Source organism: Solanum pennellii, chromosome 10 (genome assembly GCF_001406875.1).
Source record: "Solanum pennellii chromosome 10, SPENNV200".
Classification (NCBI taxonomy): domain Eukaryota; kingdom Viridiplantae; phylum Streptophyta; class Magnoliopsida; order Solanales; family Solanaceae; genus Solanum; species Solanum pennellii.
In genome coordinates, this window is record NC_028646.1 from 78,178,682 (window position 1) to 78,193,117 (window position 14,436).

Genomic DNA, 14,436 nt, shown 5'->3' on the forward strand with positions numbered 1-14,436 from the left:
TGCTACTAAACACCACGTAAAATGTATTAAAAGAGAGTGATCTGTCTACCAAAACAAAAAGGACTTGACGCAACCTCTATTGCTACAATCAAACACGAAAAATGAGAAAATCAATTATTGAATCTGAATTAAACTATGACGGTAAATCTATTTTGATATTACGAGGTTTACTATAAATTCAATTCGGAAAAGTGGATTTTTGATTTATATTTACCACGCAATAATTCATGGTATAATTAAAATTGTTATGTACACTGTTGATGAGCCCCATTACACCCATAGCTCGATATAGGACAAACAAGTGATACCCTTAACCTTAACCTTTCCGCTAGCAATTTTTTTTTATTTCACTTCACTTCGTTCTAGAAATCTGATCTCATCGATGAGACGAAGTGGAAGGAAGAGATGGGTAAAAAAAGAAAACATTGTTATGTTCCTAGGAAAATTCATATACATGTATACAACTTGTGAATAATAGCCAACAATTTAGAACCATTAAATACCCCAATACTACATACTCATAGTTCACCAAAAAATAAATAAATTATAATATGGTCAAACTTAGCAATGTTGAGGTGGCTGTAGTGATGATTCCACTACCAGCACAAGGCCATTTAAACCAACTCCTCCACCTCTCCCGCCTCATCTCCGCCTATCACCTGCCACTCCACTTCACCGGAACCACCACCCACCTCCGCCAAGCGAAAAATCGGGTTCAAGGAAGGGACTTACTTTCCACATCCAACGTCAAATTCCACGAATTCTCAATCCCAAATTATGAAACTCCACCTCCAAATCCAAATTCAACCACCAAATTTCCCTCCCATTTGATGCCCTCTCTTCTCGCCACGTGTCATCTCCGCCACCCGATTTCTTCTCTTTTACAAGAACTTTCTAGAAATTATAAAAGAGTAATTGTTATTTACGACTCTTTTATAGCTTGGGTTCTTCAAGATGCTCCTTCTATACCGAATGTTGAGTGCTATAGCTTTCGTAGCATTTCAGGTCAGTCGCCACTCAAGCAAATTAGTGGCCTAAAGTCAAATTCAAATAACAGACTCGCATTATTAAACTTCTAACAATTCTTTCGTTTTACTATTTACTCATTCATCTGTGATGCTGCTGGAAGATTACCTGCTGATGCTGAAAATGAATTTCTGGAAAAAGTTTCATCAATGGAAGGCTGCTTCACATCAGAATTTGCAGAATTCAGCAGAGTACAAACAGAGTTTAGGGAAATGGTTAATTCTGGTGATTTATACAATTCTTGTTATGAAATTGAAGGATTTTATCTTGATTTGTTAGCAAAAGAGAAAAGTGCAGGTAATAAACAATGGGCTGTTGGTCCATTAAACCCGCCGAAACTGTTTGATAAAAGAGATTCAAGAAACCCCCATAAATGTATCAAATGGCTGGATGAACAAGAACCAAACTCCGTCATATTCGAGTGTTTTGGAACAACGACTACACTTTCCGATGAGGAAAGCAACACATTGGCAATTGGGTTGGAGAAAAGTGAGCAAAAATTCATATGGGTATTGAGTAAAGGTGACATTTTTACAGGGAAAAGTAGAGAAGTTGAGTTACCAGAAGGGTATGAAGAAAGAGTGGAGAAAAGAGGGCTAATAGTGAGAGATTGGGTACCACAACTGGAAATATTGGGACAGAGTGGATTTATGAGTCATTGCGGGTGGAATTCATGTATGGAGAGTATTTCAATGGGAGTGCCAATGGTCGCTTGGCCAATGCATCCAGATCAACCAAGAAATGCAATTTTAGTAACAGAGGTGTTGAAAATTGGACTAGAATTGAAGGATTTGGCGATGAGAGATGAGTTGGTGAGCTCAGACGCAGTAGCAGAATGCGTTAAGAGATTGATGGCTTCTGCAGAAGGAGATAAGATGAGAAAGAGGGCTACGGAGTTGAGCAAATCAGTGGTGAATCGTGGTGGTGGTGGCAAAGAGATGGACTCTTTCATTTCCCATATTACAAGATAAAAAGTTATAGTTTTGTACTAGTTGAGCTTGTTTCATGTTTTGTTCTATTAGAATCTAAAGCAGTTTATATTATAAACAGACAACATATTTTTATACCATCGAAACAGTTTAATCGATTATAACAGATCATTACTCAAATGTTTAATAACATAACATATGTTTAAAACGATAGATTTATTATTATAGATCAACCTAACCTGAGAAATGCGAACTTATCTGGTAATATGAGCAACAAAGGAATCCATCTCCTTGCGACTGGCGCCATTCATCACTGACTTCTTCACAGAACTGCTCAACTCTGTCACTCTCCGCCGCAGCTCCTCTCCTTCTGCAGAATCCATCAAAAATCTCACCGCATTTTTAACTTTCGCAGCACTTACCAATTCATATCGATTTTCCCAATCTCTCACAATGATCCCGATCTTCAGTACTTTTGTTATCAGCACAGTGTTCCTCGGCTGATCTGAATGGATCGGCCAAGCTGCCATTGGAACTCCCATTGAAATGCTCTCGATACATGAATTCCATCCACAATGACTCATGAATCCCCCGATTGACCCGTGTGCCAAGATTTCCAATTGGGGTGCCCAATTTTTCTCTATAAACCCAACCCCCTTTTCTTTGATTCTCTCTTCAAACCCGTCTGGCAAATCATAATTACTTCCTCTTTCGACATTTTCGATATTATCCCCACCTTTTTTGTCAGCTCCTCGAAGAACCCAGATGAATTTTTGCTCACTTTGTTCTAATCCAAATGCCAGCTCGTTAATTTGTTCTTTCGATAACGTAGTTGTCGATCCAAATGAAACATAAATCACTGAATTTAGATCTTGTTTATCAAGCCATGAAAAACATTCATGAGTTAGTTCAGAGCTTTTTCTCTTTGAAATTTCCACTGGATATACTGGACCAATTGCCCATTGCTTGTTTTCACGTTGTTCTTCCAGCAATTCAATAAAAACACCTTCAATTTCTTTGCAAGAATTGTGTAGACCAACTGAGTAAAAATCTCTCGATTCTTGCTGCATCATTATGTATTCTATAGTTTCGGAATCAAATGTGTTTTCCTTTGGAGGAAGCTCTGCAATTATCTCAGCCACGGGAGACGGAAGTGGCTTTTTTGTAGCTTCACAGGCGAATGACAGAGCAGTGAACGCAGAAATAGTGTGGAAGCAGTAGCATTCTGTATTGGGCATTGACACTGCATCTTGAACTACCCATGACATGCCTGCAACAATTTGGTTTTTGAACACATAATTTCAGAAGTACAACTACAACTGATAGCTAAATGGTTTAACTCCAATCACTCCCTCGCGAATAGCCTGCAATGAGGTCTTCTTGAACACCTCAAAATAAGAAAGACTTGTAGAGAAATCCGAGTTCATTTCTCATATGGTCACTCAACTAACAACTATTATCTCAGAAAGTTACCTTTGTTCAATGAAAAGTTGAAACGAAGAAGAAATAATACTCTTCAGTTGAGTAACCATATGAAAATGATTGTACCCAAAATAGCTTTGATACCTCGTAAAGCAAAATAGACACGTGAACGAGTAAAATAGCTGTCATTCGTGAGATACTAATCGTCTTTCTCCTAGTGCTGTTGCCATGACGAACTGGTTGTAATAGTTATTTTACTAGATCTTTTTTTGGTTGTCATTTCTAAATTGTTCCTCGTCTACTAATCTATCTCCTTAAATATTTAACATTCTTGATCCTTCCTTTTACTAATATTCTCTTACTGAAATCATAAATAGGCTGTCTTCCTAAAAGAAGTAATTAAAGAGAAGCTCAAAATCAAAGCCAAATCCATCAAATTTAAATTTTGAATCCGTCTTTACATACCTGTGTCATTAATAACCACTGTCCTTCTATATGTACTCGAAACTTCCTGCAAAAACTCCCGAATTGGTTCACGAAGCAGCAAAATGGATGTGAAGAATGAGCCTAGTTTCTCCATTACTGATGCAGAAACTGAGGAACAAGAACCAGGTACAAGGTCATGAAATCGAATAGTCGGAAAATCAAGAATGTTCCAACCAGATAGGCGGAATTTAGCCTGACGATTACTAGTACTAGTACCTAGGAAAAATACAGGAAGGTTGTACGATGAAATTATACGAGAGAGATTGAGAAGGGGATTCAGATGACCTTGTTCTAAATATGGAACAATTACTATAGCTATTTGAGATGTTTCTTCATTGTTCATTTGGTTGTGTTTTTTCAGATCAAAGAGGTCAGCCATGGAAGAGTTTTGAGGTTTATGGTACTCTGTGTAATGACTATAAAAATGACCATATGTGGACACAAGTAATTGTTATATTATATTATATGTAGCACATGATGTTGGAAGTATGTGTGAATTTAATTGACTGAAATACCCTCTCACTTGATCATCATCTCTCTTTTGATCGTTTTCAAGAAGTACACACATACGAGATCACATCTGGTAATAATACTACATGATATCAAGAACGTCAAATCAAGCACTGTCACATCCAATTAAGGATAACAATCCACTCAAGAATTTCCTATTCTCGATCAAATATCAAATCTTTTCAAAAAATTGGACACAACCTTTAAAAGAACTTTAATTAAATGTGTACCTAACTAACTTTACTAATAATGCTTTACTTAATGCTAAAGGAGAAATGGAAAAATATACTTCTACCCATCCATTTTTACTTGTTCATTTTTAATATATCAAAAGATTTCACATTAATTACTTACTTTGCACCACCTTACATTTACGTGCAAAGTCCAAAATAGACCACAAAGTAAAAAGTGAACACATGAAGTGACGAAGTAATAAAATTTCTTTTGATATCGCAAATTGGACAAATAAATTGAACAACTATTTTTAATATAGAACCAAGTAATATAAAACGAAACCAAAATGAAAATTATATTCCCTTCATTACATCTTACTTGGCTTCTATGCCAAAAATAATTGTTTCATTTTATTCCCCTATTTTTTAAAAATATCAAGAGAGTTTTATTGCTTCTATCCATACTACACTCAAAATTTAAATAACCAAAAATAGTAGTCAAATGTAAAGTTCCAAAACATCAATAATAAAATTAATTTAGTAAAATACACCTCTTATTAACATTATCTTTTCAACATGGGTCTCATAATATGAAAGGGAGTAGTTATTCAAGTTTTTCATCTTTAATCGACGATTTCGAGTTTGAACCCAAATATAAAGTCGATGTGAAATTTTCCATCCAAATTCAACCCCGATACAAAACCGGACATTGAATGAGAAAAGGATAAAAACAAGTACTTCCTTCATTTCATATTATTTGATCCGTGTTGATTTAACATAACCTTTAAGAAAAGGTTAATTAGAGACGTATTTTATTCAATTAATATTACTAATGATATTTTGAAAGCTTAAATTTGACCATGATTACTTTATTATAGTTATTTAATACTTAGAATATGAACAGAAATAACTCCAATTCGCTAAAATACAACATACCCAGTAAAATCACACGAGTAAAGACTATTGGTTTTACCTACCAGTTATCTTGACACCAACATATGCTTGATAATTGAAAACTATAATTTAACTTCACAAGTAGATGTAGAGAAAACAGATGGTTACATCAATTCTGATTCACTAACTTTGCCTTGAATTTTTATTAGAATATTACTATGTTAGGTCCTAATTTTGCTTGGACTCGAGTGCGGATGTCCGATATGAATGCGGATTTAGAAATCAGATCCTCTACGATCTAAATTTTTAGATTCGGTGTTATGGATCCATATGGTTACGGGTGCGAAAATTGGGCTAAAAATAATTCAAATAACTAAAATAGAGTTATATAACCTACGTTACGAGATCATATGAAGAAAACTTGAGGAGAATTCTGGAAGGAGATAAAAGGAAAGGGAGTTACAGAAGAAATTTACACATATGACGTATTTCATTTTCTCCAATTTCACCTCAATTTCTTGTTTTTCGCACACAAATCATTGAATCTGTCCAAAAATTTCTCCCTCGAATTTGGTCAGAGTACCAAGACTAATTTTACCAGATCAGACACGGATTCCCCCCCCCCCCCACACCCCGTTGTGTCGACAAGGATGCAACACTAAAGTGAAGAGTCCGAGTAACTTAGGTTAGGTCAATACTAGAGATCACTTGATATAAAGAAGGGATTTATATATAGTCACAACTTCTGGCTTGAACAGAAAATCATTTGTTTTGAACAAAGAAATAAGAGGGGGACAACATGTCTATAGACTAAATTTCATGGGTACATATTGTATGATGCATTTTCTTCAGATACTTCCTAAAATTTGACGCGTTTTCTTCAAATACTTCCTAAACTATCAGTAGTCTTAATTACCCCCGAACTTTGCTATTTGGTAGCGTTTACCACGATGACTACTGATAGTAAAGGGGATCTGAAGAAAACACTCAAGTTTAGGATGGTCGTTAGGTATTGTGCATTCGAAACAGTTCCTTTATTCCCTGGCTGCCATCGGAACTAGGAAACAGTTTTATTCGCCGGCTGCCATCGGAACTAGGATAGTAAATAATTATTCGGTGGCATCAGCTATAACAACATACCCAGTGAAATCCCACAAGTAAGATTTGGATAGGGTAGAATGTATGCAAACCTTATGACTACCTCGTGGAGGTAGAGAGGCGTGGCATCAGCTACATAAAAGCAAATAAGAAATTGATCTTTCCCATCCCTGAGTAGTATTTTTACAATATCAGAAGTGCAGCATCTTTACAAGCAGACAATATCAAAAAGAAGTTCCTTGTTCAAAATAACCAAACTGAAACTTTTAAAGCAGCATGTTAACAACAACCTAACAACTATGAAATCTTCACTAAGAGGCATCTTGTTTGTCCGACTATTATGATACCACCAAAGTGGTTACTCATCAAGGAACTAAGGAATCATTTGGTAGCTGTGTTGGAGGTGAGTTACACTTGTATTAAATCCTGTACAAGTAATACTTACCACGTTCTGTAGGTGTAGCTGGTAAAGAGACAAGTTATTCATATATAAACTTTATATAGTATTTGGTTAGCAATTTAGAAACCCTCATGACACATACATGTATAGGTTATGAGGGAATTTACGAATTATTTTACGCGGGATAGAAGGTAGAATAACTAATAGAATTATACGTAGATTTCCTCATAACTATTCCCCTGCATTATTAATACGTGCGTAACTCTAACCAGCTATCAAACGGCCCCTAAGAGAATATGAGTTCTATCTTCTCATCGACCTGCCATGCACATACATTTACAGCCAGAGCAAACAATATGAAAATTTGAGCATCCATGGGAAGAGAGACTGACCATAACAGTAGGCTTTTCTGAAAAAGGTTTCCAAAAGCAGTTCCCATGACTTCAACAAAGTCATATTCTTCAACAAAATAATCCAATTGCCAGCAAGGTACTTCTCTGTGAAGGCAACCATACCTTGGCACAGGGATTCCAAACATCGCAAGACACCCATATACTTTCCTCCGATCATGAAGAAGGTACTGTGGCTCCAATTCATTCACAAGGAAAGGCCTAAGACAGAGGAGATAATATAGCATCATAAGTTGTCCACGATGGCAAAGGTTTATATAATTGTGTTGGATATTTCTTTCCAACATTTCAGGGGGAATCAAATAGAGATATTTAACCTTGGAGCTTCACCACTCAACAGCATTAGATCTTCTTGGTCTTGGGACCTTGTCTAGACAAAAGTAATATGATCAGACAGTAGGCATTATTACGAAAACCAAAACTTCATCTGAGAAGAAAAGATTGCCAAACAGATCAATATAGTAATTTCTGGAAGATCCAGATTTGAAGGAGATATTGAGGAAGAATAAAAGAAAAAACACAGTTAAAGCAAAACGACCGTTACTTCCATTTTTTCTAATTTCATTTAAGTCTATCCTGCATTGTTTACTATCCTTGAACTCCTAACAAATGCTTCAGATCTGCCAGCCAATTATTTATCACTTGCCAAAAGAATAAATCACAAACAATAGAGTTTACCCTGACGCATTTTATATGTTGCAATCAAATTTGAGAAGCCAAAAGATAAAAAAAAGAAAGAGATTGACGATCAGTGACATCAAAAACTTTAAGCTTGTTGTTTATACATGTTCAGACAGACAATCTTGTGATTTTATAAGTCTATAGACATTGGCTGGATTATAGCATCGATGTTGCAAGCATGCTAACGAAATCCTAAAATTTACCAAAATCTTGCATAAGCAAATAAAATTTTCAGGACTCTTACAGTCTCTAGCGCTAGCAATTACTTTGGCGATGTCAATCAAAAGATCATTTATGCATGTCAAAGTAGATATTCAGAGGACAGAGAATGCCGCAAAAGAGAAAGCGAGCATGCCTGACATTGAAACTACATAGTGCAAAGGATGGATGGAACTTACTTTCTTAATGAAGCATATGCTTCTGCCTTCTTCAAAGGATATTCACTAAAATAGAAGACAATCAAGCAGTTGCACAACGAATATGAAAGTGATACACTAAAATATAGTGACATACAAGTGTATGTTGTGTGAATGTAAAGTGTATTGTGGTATGTGTGACATTTTTGGGATGATTATAAAGAGTATTAAAGTGTATTTAAGTTGATCTTGAATCCGCATGATTTTCAGTTAGGCAGAGATATTGTAAGTGCGCAGATACAGTGTATTTCACTTGCGTGCAGATACAAGATATCCGCTACATTTGAAACAAATTGTTGCTACGTTTTGTAAAGACACAAACTATCGCTATGTTTCCTAATTAGGGACAAAACTATCGCTATCTATGATTTTTTCTCAACTTATAACCAAGAACTAACCTCAGAGCCTCATTTGTACAATGTGAACATATTGGTAGAAGAGAACATGACAACAAAAAGTGTAAAAAGAAACTCAACTGAAAATCATGAAAAGCAGCAAACAAAAGGTATGTGGAGGTATCCGTTAGAAGCAACGGCTACATGCAGGCAAAACAATCATTGCCAGAGAGTTCACAATAGATAGGACTACACAGAAGAACAACAATGTTTTTAAAACTAAACGTTTGTAAGTTTATACATTGAAGTGCTACCATGAACCTGTCCTCTAATTCATGGTGGCACTTCAATGTATAAACTTCCAAACGTTTAGTTTTAAAAACATTGTTGTTCTTCTTTGCGTCCTATCTATTATGAACTACATGGCAATGACTGTTTTCCCTGCATGTAGCCATTGCTTCTAATGGATAGCTCCACATACCTTTTTCATGTCTATAGACATAAAGGGGGGATGACGAAAATAAAAACAAAACAAGAAAGAAGAAACAATTGATTACTTTGAGATCAAAATGGCAGCGTTGAGAAAAAATTCTCTCATTTAATCTCGATAGGAATTATGATACTTAGTAGCATTTATAGCATGAACATAATCCTCATTGTTGCTGGAAGATGATACAAAATACTACAGAATTCAAATTGAGCTGGGTGGATACATTCAGAAAATGTATAAGAAGGTAAAGGAGGTTATAGCCGTTGTCAGCAATATTGATACGAGGTTCACTGCATTATTATCAAGGACAGTAAGACCAGATATTCTCTTCACAGTTGGTCCTGGCTTCCCAACCACCTGCAAGGTAAGATATCATGAAGCATGAACCATCAATAACCTACATGGAAGAAGAATATCAAGTGTCCAAACTCTAAATCGTTGTTTTCTTTTTGTTACTCATTTGCTCGTTTGCACAATGAACTCAATATCCTTTTTTTCTCTATATCTTTTCTGCAGGTATGTCTTTGCTTTAAATATAACATACCATGTAAACTCAACAGAAACAGCTTCAATAATTGAAGTCAACCAAAGAGAAACAGCTGTGTACACAAAATTTTAGAAAAATGATAGGTTCCTGAACATACAAGTAGACTGGCTTTATCTCTTCTTTTGGTTAAGTAAGTTATAAAGACCTTTAGTTTAGGTATGCAAAAGAAACTGCTTGTATTTTACCAAATCCTTTCAATTGCTAAAAGAATAGTTTGATTGGATATCAGAGCACAAAGAATATTTACATAACTTCAAGAGCTTCTCAAATACCTATAAAATTATAGCCATGGAAACTCAGATCTGGAAGAGAACCATCTTACACAAACATGGCATGGATTGCTTTTATGGTTTTAGGAAACATATTGACAGTCGTCTTCTACTTTTTCAGTTTTCTTTTACAGAGAAGGGGGGGTGGGGTGATCAGTTACTTTGTACTATTTCTTGTGTAAAAAAATCAACTTAGTTCTTTTAAGAGATAAACTATGGCTGACCTTCTTCCGAACAGAACAGAATCCACTGAATTGTAGTGTTGCTCCCAACAAAGAATCAATAACACTTCCACATACTCCAGCCAATGCAGAAAGTGGTATGACAAAAAGCTGCTTTACAGTCACATCAGATGTGCACTTTGTAGTGAAAAATCCCAGGACTACAAATGTCAATCCAATGACAGTGCCTGCTGCTGCTGCAGCCAAGAGTCCTGCTTTTGTCACTCCACCATTTGTACCCCTTCGAACTGGCTGATTTTAAGTACAAAGGAGAAATGAGAAACATAATCTCTTAATCTTGAACCGCCCGATAATAGTTCAAAAAGGGTCGAGATAAAGAATAATAAATTGATTATCATGAAATCTTAAGGTAGTTATCATGTTTCCAAGCTTAAGTAGAGAAGAACTCGGCTTATTATGAGATTAGCTCATACTTGACTCTCAATAAACTAATTGAAATTCGTAAGGATGAAATAGATAAAGGGAAAGTTTTATCAGTTTATTTGATTCCTAACAAACATTAATGATAAAAGACATTCTACAGTGTTTTCTTCTATGTATGAGGTGTCAGAATAAATGAAAAACTAAGGATTTAGCGGATGTCAAAGCTATGAATTCACACCTTGAAGTTTGTAATTAGTCGAGGCTCCTCATTACTAAGTATCCCAAGCTCTGAAGACCATGTGTCCCCATTGCAGCAGCAGTATTGACCAATGATACCACCAATTAAAGATGTTATCATGCGTGACTCTTTTGAATCCAGACATTTGTCCTCTGATCCAGTCACTGTCCATACAGTCAGAACCAAAAGGGTTGCGATGCCACCATTGAAAAGGACTTGAATCCTGTAAACACAAATCAAAATACTAATAAGGAAAGCTAAGACCTCTCTCACATTACTTGTGGCATTTCTACAAGGTTACTATGGTGTCCAATCACAACTTACAAAATACGTTCTGCGGAAATTACAACCATCTTGAATAAAGCGTCACAATGGTAAGACAAACATATCCAACACATGTCGTACCTCCAGAAAAAATTCTTTGCCTCTATTCATATCCATAATGACTGGGTGAAGTTGTAAATTTATGATGTCAGGATAAAATCACTTTTTGACAAATATAAGGGCTACAAAGAGCCATTCTGGAAAGTTTGCAACAAATGCCGAAATTGGTAGAAAGTATTGGTTTTATCGAAAGTTTGCAACAAATGATGAAATTGGTAGAAAATATTGGTTTTAATCACAGATCACATAATGTCCTAATGTGAAAAAATTCTAAAAATGACTTAATATTCACATTCAAATAACTGTCCTCATGGCTCATCAGCACTCGAAATTTTTGAAGATGAGGTTTATGATTAAGTACCCTGTCATCAAAATGAAACAAAAAGCAAAAATTCTAATAGCCAACAAAAAAAGGGATAGGAGAAAAGGGCTAACTTGAATTCACATGGAACATTGAAAATTAAGATTTTGATTTCACATAATTTCAAGATATAGCCCTTAACTTTAGAAAACAGGATTTCAAAATTGTCATCAAATTTACGGAGATGCAAAGAGAGCATAATAGCAACAGATCAGCATGTAGAATTAAAGCAAGTTGATTCTGATGCACAGGTTCACCATCTTAATCTCCCAATTATCCTTCATCAGGTAATTCTTTAAAGAGTTAATATCCAGATCTATTGATCTTTCACTACCACAAACAGAGAACTTATGTTCTGCTACAGTCATTTGATCATTTAGCATCTTAAACAGGATAATGAACAGAACAGAATCAAAATCTTTCATGCGTTTTTTTTACATGAAACTGTATGGGAAAAAAGAGAACAGATATATACGTGTATCACATACAACAAATTCATGTGAAGTGCTACTTGCATCACATAGAACACATTCATTTGAAGTGAAATATCATTTCCTTGGGTCTTAAAAAGCAAAAACTAAAATATAAAAAGAAGAAAGGATAAGCAATCTTCATAGAATAAATCGAAAACTCATATGGAGGTTTTGATCCAGAAACGAGATACCATCAAGAAAACTTTTCTCTAAGTGCAGAGGTTTAAGTTGCTGAATTTCTTAACATTGTGGACACCTTCCAAGGTGTATTCATACTTAACAAGCTTAAAACATAAAAGATAAACCAAGCCATCATAATCCAAATTGGCCATTGAAGCAAACTTGAAAAATAGGATACCTTACAAAGTATCTTGTTTCATATGGTTATTGGCCCAGGATGCAGCTTTGACTCAGGACAATGTGATGAAGAGAGGGATAACTTATGCGCTGGATGTTTCTTTGTAAGGAAATATCTGAGACAGTGAACCATAGGGATGGGAAATGGGGCGGGGCGGGTACGGGGCAAACCCACATAAACCCGCAAAGATTTCGCCCCGCCCTGTGCCACAAAACCCGCCCGCATAATTTATTATTTTTTTTATTAAAAATATACCAGTTATCAATCTACTGCGTAGAAAAACAAATGCAACTTCATAGAGAAACAAATTCAGAATTGGAATTGGACAAGCAAAATTCAAATTTCCATTTTGAATCAGGTTGTGCAAAATTCAACTGCGTAAAGTACTGTCAACTACTTATAAATCCTTGATACATTAGTTATATCACCAAACGATCCCAACTTTTTGCACAAACTACAACCTCAAAAAAGAAAAATGTCAATCTCTATTAACATTTGATGTAGTTTTGTTGTAGTATTTTAGGTTTTACTCTTTCCTTTAATTAAGTTCAAAAGAAAAATTCACAACCCGTATACCCCTGCCCAGCGTGAATTTTAAAATATATATTTTGTACCCACACCGCATGAATTTAAAAAAAATATATTTTGTACCCGCCCTGCCCCCACAAAACTTCTTCTACCCCGTCCCACAACCGCTCCACCCCATTGCCATCCCTAGTGAACCATATGTTTCTACCCTGCAATTACACTCGGAAACTACGAAGAATGTTTCCAAGTCTCAAAGGCATCTCCTCCCAGAGAATCATAGAGGTTCTGAAGAGCTGGGAGGAAGCAAGAGTACATGCTAAAAACAGAGATACATGGAGAATAATCTACTGATTGTGACATGATACAAAGCAAAAAAAAAAAAAGTGGAGAACAAACAACAACAAACCCAATGTGTTTTCACAAGTGGGGTCTGAGACCAGGTAGAATGTACATAAACCTTACCCTACCTTTAAGAAGGCAGAGAGGTTTTCGAAAGACCCTTGGCGGAGCAAAGGGGGAAAAAAGTGACAATAGCAACAAACGCAGAAACCAACAAGATAATAAGACACACAAACAACAGGTAGTGATAGTATGAAAAATGAATAATAGTCCGGAGGGAAATCCGATACACTAAAGCTCTTGCTATGTCCAGAGCCCAAGGATCTATTGGACCACACGGATCTACTGTACACAACATTATCCTGCATTTCTACAAGAGGCAAAGATCTATTATCCGCAGCATTATCGTGCATTTCTACAAGAGGCTATTCCTACGGCATAAACCTTAACAAGGAGGTCACATAGAGGCATCTTTACCGGTTACTCCAAAGATCCCCTTCAAAAGGGAACATTTACTACAACAAAATAATATTATGACCTAAAGTACAAAAAACACCATATAAATTGATTTTCATGATAGAGCTATATTCGAAGAGTCAAAATCAGAGAAATACCAATCGCGTTGACCGCCCTCTTTGAATTCAGCATCAATTTTCCTTTTCCTATCTTCTCCAAACTTGGTAAACTTTGAAGAAGTGAAAAAGAACACCAGCAGCATCGCTCCAAACCTAATGAAATCAATCACATGAATCAGAAATCACAAAAACGAAATCAATAAAAAAAAATAAGAATAAAGTATCTAAGCGAATGCAGCAGACCTGTAGTTAACAGCGAGGTGAATGAACATGACAAACACCCCAGCAATGGCTCCGGACAAGTTGAGAGACTTGCGCTTGTAAGATCTAAACGCGATCGCCGATGAGAGAACCGCAGCCACCGCCGGTTGAATCAAATGCTTCTCCATTTTTCACCTGAAATGTTCACCGGCCGGCAACTACCACTTTTTCCGACTGATATGGAGAGTTTTGTGGGGGTTTAAAGTGTGTGTTTGAGAATTTATATTT

General features: G+C 35.9%; 2 protein-coding genes and 1 pseudogene across 6 annotated transcripts; 1 reads left to right on the forward strand and 2 right to left on the reverse strand.

Annotated features, from left to right (window-relative positions):
- Nucleotides 1-545: 545 nt before the first annotated feature.
- On the forward strand, nt 546-2,116 carry LOC107002437 (annotated as a pseudogene).
- LOC107002435 (zeatin O-xylosyltransferase-like) lies at nt 901-9,468 on the reverse strand. Of its 5 annotated transcripts, none has more exons than XM_027912191.1 (5): nt 9,338-9,468; nt 7,666-7,718; nt 7,331-7,549; nt 3,843-3,971; nt 2,065-3,225 (listed from the first exon to the last, which is right to left on the reverse strand). In XM_027912191.1, the coding sequence occupies exons 3-5, from the start codon at nt 7,533-7,535 to the stop codon at nt 2,210-2,212; spliced, it is 1,350 nt and encodes a 449-aa protein (XP_027767992.1). In that variant the 5' UTR covers nt 7,536-7,549; nt 7,666-7,718; nt 9,338-9,468; the 3' UTR covers nt 2,065-2,209. The 5 variants fall into 5 exon arrangements, 4 of the variants coding, with proteins under 4 accessions (XP_027767992.1, XP_015055955.1, XP_015055954.1 ...); XM_015200469.2 differs by lacking the exon at nt 9,338-9,468 and adding an exon at nt 8,428-9,178; XR_003574687.1 differs by lacking the exons at nt 7,331-7,549; nt 7,666-7,718; nt 9,338-9,468 and adding exons at nt 901-1,034; nt 1,135-1,183 and having other exon boundaries at nt 2,195-3,225; nt 3,843-6,621.
- Nucleotides 9,351-14,436, reverse strand: LOC107002436 (protein PGR). The gene is made up of 5 exons (XM_015200471.2): nt 14,191-14,436; nt 13,987-14,100; nt 10,930-11,152; nt 10,311-10,559; nt 9,351-9,627 (listed from the first exon to the last, which is right to left on the reverse strand). Exons 1-5 carry the CDS (start codon nt 14,334-14,336, stop codon nt 9,496-9,498), a joined length of 864 nt encoding a protein of 287 aa, XP_015055957.1. The 5' UTR covers nt 14,337-14,436; the 3' UTR covers nt 9,351-9,495.

Excerpts from the sequence above, each read along its gene's own strand:
- LOC107002436 (XM_015200471.2), bottom strand. The coding sequence starts at position 14,336 with ATGGAGAAGCATTTGATTCAACCGGCGGTGGCTGCGGTTCTCTCATCG. Across the intron at positions 11,153-13,986 it reads GAGGGCGGTCAACGCGATTG|GATTCAAGTCCTTTTCAATG; the intron begins GTATTTCTCTGA and ends TTGTGTTTACAG. Across the intron at positions 9,628-10,310 it reads TCTGTTCTGTTCGGAAGAAG|GTGGTTGGGAAGCCAGGACC; the intron begins GTCAGCCATAGT and ends CTTACCTTGCAG.
- LOC107002435 (XM_015200467.2), bottom strand. The coding sequence starts at position 4,242 with ATGGCTGACCTCTTTGATCTGAAAAAACACAACCAAATGAACAATGAA. Across the intron at positions 3,226-3,842 it reads AGTGGTTATTAATGACACAG|GCATGTCATGGGTAGTTCAA; the intron begins GTATGTAAAGAC and ends AAATTGTTGCAG.